General features: G+C 36.0%; 1 protein-coding gene across 4 annotated transcripts in view; it reads left to right on the forward strand.

Moving 5' to 3' along the window:
- The window catches only part of CEP112 (centrosomal protein 112), a 277,780-nt gene extending 264,436 nt beyond the window's left edge, over window positions 1-13,344 (forward strand). For 3 of the 4 annotated variants that reach the window (XM_032211002.1, XM_032211004.1, XM_032211003.1), the window contains 3 exons: window positions 9,741-9,842; window positions 11,928-11,992; window positions 13,003-13,344. In XM_032211002.1, coding sequence (XP_032066893.1) covers window positions 9,741-9,842; window positions 11,928-11,992; window positions 13,003-13,006 — 171 coding nt within the window. In that variant the 3' untranslated portion in view covers window positions 13,007-13,344. Of the gene's footprint in view, window positions 1-9,740; window positions 9,843-11,927; window positions 11,997-13,002 lie in introns of those variants that run through there. The other variant, XM_032211001.1, reaches the window with a different exon arrangement.
- The last annotated feature ends 3,641 nt before the right edge of the window (window positions 13,345-16,985 follow it).

Here is a 16,985-nt window from a genome sequence, read left to right on the forward strand (position 1 = left end):
AGGAAAAGGATACAACCAGTCTTGAAAACTGTCAAAATCTGGCCGGAAGGAGCACTCTGCCAGTTGCAGACTGCTTTGAGACTACCAAGTGGAGTATATTTGAACATTTGGAGCTGCAAGAATTCACTGACACTGTACCCTCATATATTACAACATGCACAGACAATGTAACAGTGAATAAGTGCATCAGAGTTTACAGTAATCGTAAACCCTGGATGTCAGCAGAGGTACAATCACTTCTGAGAGCCCAAAACTCCACCTTCAATGCCGGAAACGAAGACAAATACAATGAAGCCAGGGCAAACTTGAGAAGAGACATTAAGGAGGCTAAACAGAAATATAAACAAAAGGTAGAGAAGTAGCTGGAAGATAATAACTCAAGACAGGTGTGGCAGGGGCTACAACACCTAACCAACTATAAGGGCAATACGGGGAAAAAAGCCAATGCTAATACCCTGCTAGTATAGGAGCTAAATAGCTTCTTCACCTGCTTTGAGGTCAAAAGATCAGTCTCTGTGGCTCTAGCCCAAAGGCCCTCTGACCTCCAGCCACTCACCCTGGATGAACATCAAGTGAGAGCTGAGCTGAAGGCTGTAAATCCCAACAAAGCTGCAGGTCCAGATGGGGTGTTGGGGAAAGTGGTAAAAACCTGTGCTGACCAATTAATAGGGGTCCTGACAAGGATTTTTAACCTCTCCCTGCAACAGGCTAGAGTCCCATCATGCTTGAAAGCAGCCACAATTATCCCAGTTCTGAAGAAAGCAGCCTTAAAAAGCTTGAATGACTATAGACCCATTGCACTGACATCTATAGTGATGAAGTGCTTTGAGAGACTGGTCCTACAACACCTCAGGTCCTGTCTTCCACCACATTTTGATCAACACCAGTTTGCTTATAGAAGCAACAGGTCAACAGGGGACGCCATCACCACTGCTCTACATATTGCACTGAGCCACCTTGAGAAATCTGGGAATTATGTCAGAATGCTTTTTATAGACTATAGCTCCGTCTTTAACACCATCTTACCAGGAATTCCCATTGAAAAGTTGACTGACCTGAATTTTCCTCCCCTCACTTGTGAATGAATCAAAGATTTCCTGATGGATCGTCCACAAATAGTAAGGGTTGGGTCCTTTACATCTTCCACACTGAAGCTCAGCACAGGCTCCCCTCAGGGCTGTGTGCTCAGCCCATACCTGTACTTGCTGTATACATATGACTGCATATCCTCTGATCCATCCAATATCTTAATAAAGTTTGCAGACGACACAACGGTGCTGGGTCTCATAACTGAGAGGACGAATCAACATACAGAGAAGAAGTCCAGAAGGTATCCGCATGGTGTTAAAGAAACAACTTACATCAAAATGCTTGTAAGACAAATGAGATGGTGCTAGATTTCCGGAAGCACAGAGAGGAATCTGCCCCACTGTATATCAAGGGGGGGCTGTGTGGAGAGGGTTTCCTCTTTTAAATTCTTGGGAAAACTTATTAGTCAAGATCTCACCTGGAAAAACAACAGGTCTCTGGTGATTGGAAAGGCCCAACAGATACTTCATTTCCTTAGAGTCCTGCAAAAAAATCAGGTGGAACAACGGCTGATGACCTCTTTCTATCGGTCCACCATAGAAAGTGTCCTCACATATTGTATTACAGTGTGGTATGCTGGTTTAACAGCTGTGGACAGGAAGGCACTACAGAGAGTGATCAATTCGGCACAAGAAACCATTGGTTGTCCTCTGACATCACTGGATGACATTGCTAGATCTCGCTGCTTTAGCAGAGTAAGGAAGATACTCAGAGATGACTCACACCCTGGTCAGTGTCTCTTTGCACTTCTACCATTAGGCAGAAGACATCAAAGTATAGCCAGCCGAACAAACAGGTTTAAAGATAGTTTCTATCCTTGGGCTGTGAGATTTTTAAATACAACCACAATCACTCCATACACGCTAGCTTTTTTCTTTTTCTTTCTTTTTTGTTTCTGTTATAATTTTGCACCAATGAGGTTAAAACCAATTTCGTTGTATTTAAGTACAATGACAATAAAGATTATAGTGCTAGTCAATAAGCAAGCAATTGCATTGTCTACCAACTGTGTTTTATGAATTTTCTTTAAAGATAGCCACATGTAGAGGTAAAGCCGTGCCCAATTCTAGGGCGTGGAGCTCACCTCTGTTTCTTAGCTGAGGGAGCCAGCATTGTCAGAAGACACTTCTGTGGTGTGGCCAGATGACCATGCCTTGAGGCACATGGAATATTACCTTCTCATCAAAGTGGTACCTATTTATCTACTTACATTTGCATTCTTTCAGACTGCTAGATGGGCAGGAGTTGGTAGCAGTAGCTCACTCCATTGCACAATATTTGGGTCTTGAAACTGGGCTGTCAGCTTTCCAGCTGACCAATTCAGTGTCTTTAACTAATAATTCATCACATCCATACACCTCTACCATGTAGAGGTAGTCCTCTCTTAACAACCATAATTGAGAGCAGCCACTTTATTGCTAAGGGAAGTGGTCATTAAGTGAACCATTGTGACCACCCTGCTTAGCGATGGCTGTCCCCCTTGCAGTAGGAAAGCAAGGCATCGTATGACTGTGACTTGTGACCTGTTACCAACCTCCCCATTAATTTTGCTTGTCCAGACCCAGCTGTGAAAGTCATAAATAGCAGCTACATGACCATGGGAGGTTTTTGTTTTTAAACCAATCCTATTCAGATACTGTTTAGGGCTTAATTTATAGTGTTGCTTTGACACTAGTGAAATTGTGATAATAGAAATGTGTCTCTAAATAAAGAATAGTGGTAGGGTAGGAGAATGGAATGGAATGAAATAAAATCGAATTGAATCAAATTCTTTATTGGCAATTGGAGTTTGTCTTGCATAAACTCGCAGTGTACATATAAACAGCAAGAAATAGGTAATAGATCATAAATCATAATTATAACTTTTAATCATGTTATCAACAACAATTGATAAATCACAAGATACCAATAGGAGAAGATATTAGGGAAAAGATGAGAAATGAGGGAGTGCTTACGTGGTGGCACATAAGCAGAGCGGTGGCATGGGGAATTATCTTTGTGCCTACTTGTTTTGGCATGCAATGCTCTATAGCAGCGTCCTGAGGGGAGAAGTTGAAATAGATTATGTCCAGAATGAGAAGGGTCTGTAGATATTTTCTCAGCCCTCTTTCTGGTTTGTACAGAAGGAACCAGAAAGTATCTCATATAAGTATAAAAAGTATACAGTATTCTCATCATCACATATATGCAGATTCTTTTTAGTTTATATCATGGAAATAAGACTGGTCTTCAAGATCATTGTTTTTGTTAATTCAAAGGAAAAATAATAGGACCAACGCAGTTGTTTCTGAGACTAACGATTGGTAGTTTGCTATAAATCTTTTTACTGCAATGAATTAATTAGGCAGTTTTAGATGAGAACACCATTTTGAGTTGTCTAGTTGCGAAACATCATCGTCATAATCACCATCATAATATATTTTACAAAGGAGACCTAAGTTCATAAGATAGGGGTTTCCAAACTTGGCAACTTTAAGACTTGTGGACTTCAGTTCCCAGAATTCCCTAGGAAGTATGGGGGGCTTTGGGGGGCTTAGAAATGTAGGTTAGATAATGGTGGCCATATAGTACAATTTAACATTTCAGTGTACATGAGAACATTCTGTAAGAAACATTTCCTGAGTTCTTATAGGTTCTTATAAGTTCATTCTTTATAGCATTTAGCATTCTTGCTAAAACTACAACATAATTCTATGCACGTTTATTCTGAAAGAAGTTCCAGGGTAGAGCTTGGTCTCAGGTTACTGTGCTGTAACCTATTGTATAACAGGACAGATTAAAATCGCAATTTCTAACAACTGTTATAATCCTTATTTCTTTTAATAGGAAAGTTTCACAAGACAAACTACAGTTTTCTGCCCATCAGAGTGAGAATGTAAATTATTTAATACTCCCAGAATAAATAGTCAGAGGAAAAATGACTGTATATTTCATCTTAAGCTTTCTTTTATTTCTTTGTATGTGAATAGTGCCTGCTATAATATAATTGCCATTTTCTTTTAACTCTCTCACCAAGACTTATATACTTCATTATTGTTTAAACAGAATTGCCTGTCTTATTCCAGCTCTGTATGCATTTATAATTTTATTGTGCTGTGCAAAATGCTACATTGTGCATGACCTTTTCTCCTATTTGAGAAGGTTAATTGGAATCTCAAATAGATTTACATTTTTATAACAGAAATTATGTGGATTTTACAGAGAAGCTATAAATCACAACCTTATTTTGTTTTCAAGTAAAATGAATTTTTAGTCTCTTGGTTTGCAGTCCATGTGTTAAAAATAAGATATATAAATGATTTATCTAAACTTTTTATCAAATAGCTATCAATACACACTTTATTTGAAAAAGAAATAAGTTTTATTTATTTAAGCAGTTAAAGAAGCATAGAGTTTATAATCTATAGGAGTCAGCAAGTGTCTTACAGTTTTAATCCTCAGAAGGGGTGTATTTGTTTTAAGCCTGAAATATTTGGAATTTTATGCTTACATTGCCACCTGGCTGTTTATTAATCTCATAATATTGTTAATATATAGTATTACCTATTATCTCTCCCATAATCCTTCAAACCTTCTGAAAAACATGGCTCTATCCTTTTCCAAGCAAGGGGACAGTTACTGGTGTAATGTACCATAATTTCAAAATGTTTTAAACTGTAGAAAGACATTCCATGGCGGGAATAGTAAATTAGGTCTTCCCCACAAAATTTTTTAGCTCAGGTGGGAAATTTTCTTATGAGGAACAATTAGTGCAAACCCCTTTCTACACAGCAGTATAGCCTTATACCATACTTTTGTCTACAAAAGTTTGATTTGGATGTAGTATGTGTAGAATAACCATTTAGATGGAGGTTTCTTTATTGCTGTATAGTAACTGACTTTGTTTGGTAATTTTATGAAATGTAAAGAGAACTAGAGAGTTTTCTAAATGACATTCACAAATTTAATAATAGTTCCCTATGAACAGGATACATATCTCCTGTTAGTGAAAGGAATAAAAGCAAAAGGAAGCTTTTGCTTTAAAAAGTGTTTGTTTTGCCTTGTCAACCTCAAACAAGCTGCTAAACAAACTTCCAAAGTTTCATTTTCTCTTTGAAGTGAACTGCCAAATTACTGTTCAATGCAGAATATAGTGTGTCTTCATCTAGCTGGCAAAAGAACTGTGTGCAGCTGCTGCAGCTGAACTCATTCAGGTGAACACTGTGACTCAAGTCATCCTATTTATTTAATATCAGCAGAGGTGGAAGGAAGGCAAATACAGTGTGGCTATTTCAAGGCCGCTCTTAAACACATTAAAAAAAAACCCACTTCAGCATGAGGATCGTCTAACTTTTTTTTTTAAAAAAATCATTTAATATACAGTAAGGTTTTTTTAAGTGTAAGATCAGTATTTTACATTTTGTTCCTACTTTGCTTTTTCCCCTTCAGATTATTCAATGTACTCTATATTCTTTTTATTCATTTTTCAATCAAATGTTATGCCTCTCATTAGAAGCAATTTTGGCAATACACAACAATAGCAATATATTCCATAATTTATATTGTGAGATGTTATGCTGTGGGCTTATACTCAATGTCATTTAAATGAATGGCTTGTATGAATAACTGTGTTAAGCCTTGGCGAAGTAGGTGCTCCAAGCTACTAATACAGGGCCTCATTCTGGGGAAAAGGCTAATTGTAGTTTGTGTGAAATTACTGTTGCAATTTATATCTACAATGAAAATAATTTCACTGAACGCATCTATATTGCTATACGTGAGAGTAGAAAGAATAATTATCAGATCAAACAGTTTTCTCCCTTTTTAAGTTTGCAACATTCATGTATACGTAATTATACAGCTAGTCAGTTTTATGGATTCCCAGTTCTTCAAATCAGTATGTTTTCTCAAGCTGATAAAAAGTGGTTTTGCTTGTCAGTAAATGGAGATTGAATGTTGTTGTTTTTTCATATATAGATTACATTTGTTATTATATCAGTGACATTTCTTTTCCATGGCTGGATTAGGTGACGTCCTTTTTAATAGATCAACTAAATAAATAAATAAATTACAGAAAAGGAGACATACTTTCTGGAAGATTTTAGTATTATATGTTTCCTCTGATTTTTCTAAAAAATAGGATAGTTCTTCAAAATACAGCATGCTAGCATAGCACAGTAATTAAGGAATATTTTCTCAGCCCCATTCCAAATGAGCTTCATATTGCCTTGACTCAGTAGATGGCAGCACCTGGATGGCTTTGTCTGAACTAGGAAGCTGAATAGGGCTAGTCCTGGTGAGTCCTTAAATGAGAAATTTCCAGGAATGTAGAGATGTCACCTAGACCATGAAGATGGGAGACTCTCTGGAAAGACAACAGCAAGCAATCTCTGCACTGGTACCAAAAAAATTACATGGATATTTCTATGAAGGCAAGGCTGAATTAAATGAAGATGACCGAAAGCTCCTGGACCATCCTGGCCAAAAGAAAGAGAAGGCTAAATGCAAAGTGTGCAGGCTTCCTTCACCCAGCCATAGAATAATTCAAATAAAGACAATGTGTAGGAACAGATTTCTGCATGTCATGCATGGGAATCATTAATCAAAAGGCAAATTTGTTTTCATTTCATCTTGGTCCGAAAGGAGGGAATTGTACTTGGAAAATACAGATCCACAGACATGTGTTCTCCGATTCCTTGTCAGTGGCCCTGACAGTTGGGATTAATGGTGGTTGGTTCAAAGTCTCAGGAAATCACTGTATTGCGGAAGGGATCTACCTTGCTTGAGGATAAATTCCTATTTGCAGCACAAAGGATGCATTAGGACAATTATCCTTTCTGCACCCTCACAAAAGGACTGTTTGGCTTTAAAATGTAAATTAAATGAGTATCTTCCCTTTTTGTACAACAAATTATCTGTTGAATTTGAGCGTTCATGCTTTTGTCCCCGTGTCCTATTTTTGTACTTCATATGGATTCAGGATGGCTACTGTAAGAAACAGGGTGCTTAATTTCCTAAGTCTAAAACCAGAAATATTCTTCTTTGGTTCTTAATCTAACTAGCAATGAGATGTGCATTCAGACCACATTCTTTCAAATACAGGAATTTCACAGATGGTTATTAATTAGGGGACTGATATGAAAGCATGTGGTAGTTCGAGTTTATAATTTTGTAACACATAATTAAGACGGTTCATTTTTGATTGTATAAATTGGAAAGATATTGTAGCGAGGAGAATAGAGCTATGTGAATGACTACAATCTACATTAATTTAAAAACTCCTTTTCTGAAACAGTAATAAAGGAAGGATAAAAGTTTGGCTGTTATTAAATTTGGTGAGGAGGAAGTATTGAAAGGACTATTCCAAAGATGATTGTAAGAATGATAAAACTTTAGTTTCATCTATTCTGAAATATGAATTCATTATTAACAAAAATATATTAGTAATTTTTCCTTATATCAAACCAAGTAGGTTTTTATTATTATTGTGGTCGCACACTCAACCAGATGCATTTTTATCCACCTATCAAGATCTTCCCAAGGACTTGGGATAGGCAGATCTTGCTATATAATAATAATAAAGATATTGTAATTATGGACTTAGATTCACAGTTTCAAACTGGTGGAAACTTAACAATTCAAGTAACCGGAGACCTAAGAATTATCTCTTGGTTATTAATTTTTAAGGTAATATCTGAAAATATAAAGGTTGCTTACCAGGATGGGGTATTTTTTGTAAAATCAGGATGTTCAAATTGGATAAATTCAATATTTAGGAAGTCCTTTAGGTATTTTCCTAGGACTCCAATCACAATTGTATTTTTGTTTGGGAACTTAGACCTCTGAAAGTACAGGAAATATAGGAGAATAAATATCAGTCTTTAACATAAGAAAGTTGCAGGATAAAATATAGAAGGCATGTTCTGCAGACCAACTATTCTATACAACTTTTGGAAATCAAATTTCAGATAAGTAAGTAGGGTTTGGTTTGGTTTTGAAGAATACAGTGCTGTCAAAATGTAATTACAGGTAGTCCTCGACTTACAACTACAATTGAGCCCAAAATTTATGTTGGTAACTGAGAAATTAGTTAAGTGAGTTTTGCCCCATTTTACTTTCTTGCCACAGTTGTTACGTGAATCACTGCCATTGTTAAGTTAATAACACAGTTGTTTCCCCCTTGGCTTTGCTTGTTAGAAGGTTGAAAAAAGGGATCACATGACCCTGGGACACTGCAGCTGTCATAAATGTGAGTCCCTTGTCAAGCATCTGAATGTAAATCACGTGACATGGGGATGCTGTCATAAGTGTGAAAAATGGTCATAAGTCACTTTTTTCATTTCCATTGTAACTTCAAATATTCATTAAATGAACTGTTGTAAGTTGAGGACTACCTGTATATGGGAAGTTGTTATAGTTTATGTTAAAAATTGGTAGATTTTTATGGTAAAATTGTTTAGCTCGTATAGTGCTTGCTCCCATTTTTACTAAACAGATTGATATCATATGAACCGTACCTTCCTTTTGTTTTCTGTAGGAACAGGTATTCTTGAAATTCAGGTTTTGCTTACCCACAATGCATAATTGGTCAAGAGAAGCCAGCCACAGTGGGATGGGGAGGGTAGGGAGGAATGTAGTTGTCTGTTGCTTTTTTCAATAAAAATATTGATTATTTGTTTATTATTCTCTTCACTCTTACCTCTGTGCAAGGAAGCTTCCAGACTTCCTTTTGCAAATGAAATTCAGTTTCATTCATAAACATATACAATCTTAACAAAAGTTGAAGTTCTGTGTGTGGCATTTGATATGGAAGGAAAAAGCATCATCAAAAAAGTAGCATGTTTGGTATACTTCAGAATATAATTGGGTCAGTGAATGAGAAAACAAGAACAGAACCAACTGTGCTGCCATTCATGTGTTGGGAAAATAAACCTTGAAGAGAAGCAGCCAGAAATATGAAATAAATTTGGAGAATTTTGAAAAAAAAAATTGTGTTGGTTATGTTTGGCTCATTAGCTATTTTATCTTAATTATTCAGCATTAAGATGGAAGTACTGTAGCATTGGAAATGAATTTCACCATATCCAAGATGTAAATCTAGAAGCAAAATGTTTTAAATGTGTAGCATATTTAAGGAAACTTTATTTATCTTTATCGTTCTTGTGACATCCTTTACATTGTACATGGGAGGAGGTTGCAAAAAAGAACTGATCCAGTTCTGAATTAACAGGCAAGAGTGAGTAGGAGCAGGAAGTGGCTGAAGATAGGTTGATTAAAACTATTCCTATAATGATCTGTTTAGTTTGGATGTTGCAATTGGGGGAGGATTCAACAGAACACTTATAAATATCTACAGGCAGCATCTGTGATAGAATCTCTATGGCCATTATTTAATAGTTATAAAACAAGCAGATGCTATCACACATTGTTTACATAATAACATAATTATTACATTATTAATTATTACATAATAAAAATTAATAGCCTTATAACAGGAATAGAATGCCAAGGAATTACTCAGTTTGGTTCAATACAGCACAGTTGTTCTTGCATGTCAACATTTCTCTTCATATAGATATTACCTCAAACATGTAGGTAGTGACTGCCCCTAAATAATTTTAATTGGCTCACCTAATCTTTACTCTGGAAATGCTTGCTTTCTATGGTTTCAGGTGACTTCTATACGGCAAGAATATGAAACCAAAATGAAAGGTCTAATGCCAGCATCTTTGCGACAAGAACTTGAAGACACAATTCTATCACTAAAATCTCAGGTAAAGATTTTATGTTCCATTTGTCAGAATAGTACAGTAACATGTAATCTAGGATTTGCTAGTTCAAAGAGCTGACAAAAATATCCATAGCATGCTGGTATAAGCAATGGAGTTTGACAATTAATAGCTCATCATCTCTGCTTCTGCTTTTTTTTCCTCCCTCAGCTAGTTCCAACCTTCGCTCACAAGAGTTAGTTCTATTTTTTTCTCTCTGCACCAATATATAGAGAGACATTTAGCCTTTTTGATATCTTAAGTGATGAGGGTTCTAGCATTTGATATTTAAACATGAACATAATTTTTTAAATTTGATAGTTTTTGCATAAACATCTTTTGTTTTTTAAGCATGTATGGTTTCTGTAAAAAGACATTGTTGCATTGGGGAGAATAATTTGTCACTGCTTACTATTGTCCGGGCATGCAGCAATGGTGGGATACAGACCTGAGAAAGAGTGGGGTCCCAAATTGGGGTTTGTGAAGTTACATTTTTCAGTCTATTGTTGAACAAGCAAACATTCCAATACCATGATGAACTAAGTCCTCTTCAGGCAAGAACGTTTAGGAGCCACTTGTTACTTAGAATAATTTTGCTGCCCTGACATTCCTTTAATACCAAAGGTTTTTATAACAAGATCAAGGGGATGAAAGGATATTTGTTAAATCAATTCACACTTTACAAGGTAATCATCAATAAAGTAGATATATTTAGTAAAATAATAGCATGACAAAAAACTATATGAACCGGTCATCTGTAACTTCTTGTAATTACTAAGACTTTGATAGGAACCCAGCTAAAATCAAAGACTAGAAAACCTTCAGTAGTTTCATTTTTCCAATTCACATTGTCTCAAAAAAGGTTGTTATTTCATTTTTCCTCTGGAAATGTTGCACTTGGATTTGTCACCTTGTAATGCTATTACTAAAGGAATTGTCATGGCAAATGAGTACCATGTTCCCTCTTGATAATGACAGATGTTTTATGGGTGTTGTTGATACTACCACTGATTTTGAGAAGGAATTCCTGCTGGTGCTTAGGTTCATCCAGTGTTGCCATTGCAAATAATAAAAGGGAAGAATGGATTATCTAGGAAATTAGTTAATAATACATGTGATTTATGACTGGCATGCAAACCTACCATTATTAACAACTGAAAAATCACCAGCTTCCAGTGAAGTGAATTTGTGGTTGATATTTTATTTCAGTCTTCAAAGCTTCTGCTAGCATACATAACATTTCAAAGGAGTAAAAGTAACTCCAGACTTTTAAAAGTGAGTGCTCATATACAAAGCATAGCTCGCAGCTGCCTGTGCAGTGAACTACAATATCCAGCTACAGGCTGTTCTCTTAACAGCTTCTGAAGCACAGGTGTCTTCTTTGAAAATTGTTGAAATTCCTGTTTCAAAAACATCAGCCAGAAAGAACAGTGGAATCCTTGCACCTGTCAGGGCTGTGAATTGTTCCAAAGGAATGAGAGGGCTTAGTTAGGTAAAAACACCAACAGAGCAGCAGTAACAACGAATAAATAGGAAACATTCACTTCTCAAACAAAGCTTTGCTTATATTTAAAATATGCCGGCTGCCTCCAGCTCCTCAATTTTGAGGCTTTTCACTGTGTTCTTTGTCTTCTATCCTAGCACTTTGCTAATGAACTTTTATAGCACGCTTATAACGTTACTTTCCCAACAAAGTGTTTTTGATCACCCTTCAAAAGTAGAATCTTATGTCTGTATCTCACAAAGACATGTGTAATCCATTAATGTTGATGCTTAAATTGCAGAATTCAGTATTCTTATGCCAGTGTTCAGTTTTGAAATCTCGCATTTCTTGTAAACAAAATTTAGGGATTGTATTTTTTTCCCAAAACAAATATGTATTACCACATGAACATAGACCATGGACAGTATTCTCAGAAGATGAAATGCACTTGATCCCTATTTAGGCTGTTTGACATTGGGACATCAATCCCTAGATTATCAGGCCATAAACAGGGCTTAAGCAATATGTCTGAAGAACCACAAGCAGATATATTCATAAGTCTGTTATATACTAGAAGCTCTTCAGTCATGACTGCTGTTATTTTCTAGGTAACTTTTTTACAAAAAAGAGCATCGATTCTACAAGATGAACTGAGCACATATCGCACCAGAAGGTAAGTAGTATCTTCTACTCCGATTGTTAGCTTGCTTTTAGTAAGCACAGCTTCTTCAAAAAGTTGTGGATCTATCATTTTGCAGTCTAGTAGGTCTCGAACAGCTGGCGGGTACAAGTCTGATCTGGTCCTTGCTTTAGCATACCTGAGACTCTGGCTCCATTTATGGTTACAGGGCTATGAAGTGTCGCCATCTTTTGAAATAAAGTACAATGATACAGTTTATAATCTTCAAGATTGTATCTTTAAAGCCCAAGATCTTTACCCTCCTTGGCTTTTTTTAGATTGTTCTCCTGTTATGCAAAAATATGCACAAATGTTGCAATAATAGCCCAAAGGTGCTTTGTACTCTTTGAAAAGAATGACTCACAAGAGTGGTTATGTAACTTCAAAGTGATGTCACTGCTTTTCTTTTCTTTTTTAGAAATTAAGAAGTGTCTTGACTCCTGAAACATTTATGTAGGGTTATAAGATATGTAAATACCACTTAATTAAACTGATAGAAGGCATTTAAATTCTAACTCTAATTTAAAGCTAGATCATGTCTTCTGAGTAGGCCTTCCAGAGTCTTTTGCCACACTTAAATTGTGTTGCAAGATCTGTGCTTAAAACTCTGGTCCAGTTTAAGCTTGAATATTTTATGTACAAACCATTGTAGCTTATAGCAGGGATTTCCTGTTAGTCTCTCATCTAAGTACTATTGGTAAGAGTTTTGATCAGGATCAGTTGAGATCACATAGGTGCTGCCATCTGCTCTGATGAAACTTCAGATCTTAACTCCATAATCTGCTTTCTAGTCTTCAGTTGTTCTCTTCCTGATAACCATAGTTTCCAAATTGAAACCATAATTGAAAATTATTCTGATTGAATCCAAGAAGTCTTTCATTTTAGTACTTAATATCTGTGTAGTGGGGCATTGTTTCCAGAAAGTGAGAAAGAATCTAAAAGACGCTAGGATTGTCTGTTGTACAAAATAAATGGATAATCGATGAGAATATTTTATTTTTTAGGTAATTACTGAAGGTGACGTTTGATTCAAATGTCGAATGGATTTCTTTCAGCAGGTTTGAAGATTTGGATCTTTTGAATTAATCTGGGAGATCAGTGATTGTTCTATAAAATTAGATTGTGTAATTAAGGAATAAAAGTACACCCCTTATTCATTACAGTATTTTAAGTTACTACACATTTGAATCATTTTATCATAAAAAAGATTCTATGTTTTTGATATATTCACTACTTATACCTTATTAATTTACATATGAAAAACATAATTTTGTTTGCTTACATTGCTTTTGTCCCTTGTTTCATAATACAGTTTTTTTAAATACATGCTAAAATCAAGTCCTTATTATATTATATTGTCTAAAACATGTTAAAACCTATATGGTATTGCTTCATGTTCATATGTTACATTATTAAAATATTTTTGTACATTTTTGTTTCTATTATTTCTGTTTTCAACATCTTATTTACTGCAAAGGGTATCTGCAGCAAAGTATAAATGTTTACAAAATTCTTTTGTTGTGGTTTGTATGACAGGATACACCTTTTAAATCTGCTGATTGTGCATATTGTTTTGGCTGCTCAGTTTGAATATGAGTAGTAAGACTATATATTTTATTCTGGAATGGGACACTTCTCAATAACGTGGTATAGCATGACAGCTAATACTGTTTCACAGAGTGGACTGAATTCGTTCTCCTAATCTCCTTCTTTAGTATATAATTATATGGTTTGTTTCCTTGTGCCATTCCCATTTAGTGTACTTTTGCTATTTCCAATGTCATGAATAGTCATTAATTACCTATGTGATTAGGAAATAACAAGCCCAAAAAGAACTATTAATATTTCCATTACAAGGGACTAATTGCATGATTGTATATTTCCACGAGCCCCCCCGCATCTTCTGAAACCATTGAGAAAAATGCCACATTTACTCGATTTTAAAATCTAATGCTTAGGTGACTGATAAAAGAAAATATTATATTAAATAACAGCCTGTTTCTGAGTACATGATATTGACTCTAAGGAGAAATTTATTTAGCCCTCTAACATATATAGATGTTAGAGGGCTAAAAAGGTAATTAGACCTTTTTTTCTCTCACAACTGGAGTAGCTCTGTGTACAAATATTAAAATACCAAACTTTTGATTACCAAGTATTTTGAGAAGAAGATTTGAAGGATAGTTCTTCTGGAAAGCAGTAATTATAATATTTTTAGTGCATTCCTACATGTTTAGAGTACTGCCTTGTCTAGTTGTCTTTCTTATGATCCTATAAAGTGAATGATAATTATTATCTCCTGTCTTGCAGAAGGGGAATAAAAGCAAGTTTGCCTAAGGTCACGTCATTTGTTAATGGCAGAAGAGAGTTTCACATCAGGAACTCCCTGATTTATGAATTATAGTTATAGGATTATTAATATTTTCACTTACTCAGACTGCCTATGGCATATACTAATTTCAGAAAGTATAGTGGAAGTGAAAGACTGTTTTGTATATTAATTCTTCAATATTAGTTTAGTTGGTGACTTCCTTATTTTCTGCAACTGAGTTTCCCTTGTTATTTCCAGCTATATACTCACTCCAGAATCGAATGTGCATACAGATAGTCTTCAACGTACGACCACAACTGAGCCCGAAATTTCTGTTGTTGAGCGAGACAGTTGTTAAGTCAGCTTTGCCCCATTTTACTATCTTTCTTGCCACAGTTGTTGAGTGAATCCCTGCAGTTGTTAAGTTAGTAATATGGTTGTTAAGTGGATCTGGCTTCCTCATTGGCTTTGTTTATCAGAAACTTGCAAAAGATGAACCCATGACCCCAGGACACTTTAATAGATTTGCCAAGCATCTGAATTTTGATCACATGACCATGGGGAAGCTGTAACAGTCATAAGCAGAAGTGGGCTACTGCCAGTTCGCACTGGTCCAAGTGAACCGGTAAATTAAGATTCTGCCTAGTTCAGCGAATTAGCAAATCCCACCCACTGGCTGGCCATGCCCCTGCCTGTTTTTTGACCGTTTTTTTGGGGGGGGCATTTTAGGCCAAAAACGGCCTGAAAATTGCCTTAAAGCAGCCCAAAAAATGGGCAGGTCCAGCCAATGGTGGGATTAGCCCCAACCAGCTGAATCCTACCTCTGCCTTTGAGGCAAGCGGCCAGAAGGCTGGGCTGGGTGTGATGAAAGATGTCACCCACCCAGTCACATCACCAACCGGCCATGCTTACCCAGCCAGAGAATTGGTTGTTATTCAAGTCCTACCACTGGCCATAAGTGTGAAAAACAGTCATAAGTCACTTTTTCAGTGCAGTTGTAACTTTGAACAGTCACTAAACAAACTGTTGTAAGACGAGGACTACCTGTACCTATAATATAGAATCAAGGATTCACATTTCAGGCACTCCCAAACATGAAGTAAATCCCTACTAAGAACATGACCCCAGAATAAGAATTGTAAGCACTATGAGCAAGCAAGGACTATTAAATTAAAGGTTTAAATGCAATTTAGGCATCCATGGCTATAAATCAGTGATCCAGTTCATGGCCCTGGATCAGCTAGTAATGTGGCCCCACAATATCGTAAACTTTTAACATCATTATTTGATTTTATATTATACAACTATATTATATATTTTTAGATGTGGCCCAAGAGAATTCCTTTTCACTCAGTGTAGCCCAAGCAAGCCAAAAATGTTGGGCACCCATACAATAAATGATCATGATTTATTCTGTACTGCTTTATATAAAACATGTGTTCCCTTGATTAACTATAGTATAGCCTGCTTTTTAATATTTCTAACTTTGAATTAAGAGTGAACCTCAGTGCAGATGCAGGATGACATTTTGTAGGAAACAATTTAGAGCTTATCATTTAGAGATTTTTGAAGAATTCCTTCTTCAGCCTCAGGAAACTTGTATGTTAAAGATATAAACTGAAGCTGCAGCATAGGTATTTTGAAGGCCAAGGGCATCTGATTCAGGAGATGACCAGGCTGAGCCCGTGGGTGGGTTCAAACACATCATCATCAGTTTGGAGTCTCTACACCCCCATAAAAGACCTAAGACAAGCCACCCCCACCCTTGAAGTCCATTGACCTTTGTCTAGCACCCATTTGCCTTCTAGTTCAGGTTCTTGTGTGTAGGTAGCATGACATAATTTTGTAGAACATTTGAACTCTATCCCAACTTCTGAAATCAGCAGAGATAAAAAAATCTAAGGATGAGTTGAGCAAACCAAAACTTCTACTCAATATTTAAATGAGAAGCCAGGGCAATTGTTGAGGACTTAAGTAAGAGGAAAGGCAGAGACATTCCCAAGGCCATCAAATGTGCTAAAATTCCTCAAACACCAGTCAAAACCATATAAACTGGTAGCCTTCGGATTAGTTCATCTAATTTATGCCAACCTCAATCTGCCCCAATCATGTATGCCTGCCTTAAGGTACCTCTTATTATTATCCATGTACACATATGCACACTTTTCTAATTAGGTATCGCCAATTTAATCCTATTATCTTCACACCCCTAATAATAGGTCAGATCCTCCATTACATTCTGGCTGTTGAAGTGTTTCAAGAATAGATTATTTAGTTCTGAATAATTTTTCTTTCCTGGAAAAATAATTTCTATAGTGGATGTTATCTGTACTTTTCATGAGTTTCCATCTTATTTTCCTGTTCATGGTTTTTTGAAATTTTTTTTGGTTGAAATACCCCACCTCTTTTTGGGATATGTAATGTATATTGATGGCTTAATTATAAGATGGGGGTTTATTTTTTTGCCTCCTGCAGCAGAACTGATGCACTGTTTTTATTAGTTGTCTAACTCTCTTTAAAAAACAACTTTATTAGTTCACGCTGTGTTCAGACTTGCCCTTGGTAAATAAGGTTCTAACACTGACAGAAAGAAAATACTTGTGATTGCTTTAATAACTAGGAAAGGTTACACTGAAAATATAGGGCACCCTTGATGCTAAGTAGTTCTAACACATC

Source organism: Thamnophis elegans, chromosome 2 (assembly GCF_009769535.1).
Source record: "Thamnophis elegans isolate rThaEle1 chromosome 2, rThaEle1.pri, whole genome shotgun sequence".
In the NCBI taxonomy this organism is placed as follows: Eukaryota; Metazoa; Chordata; class Lepidosauria; order Squamata; family Colubridae; genus Thamnophis; species Thamnophis elegans.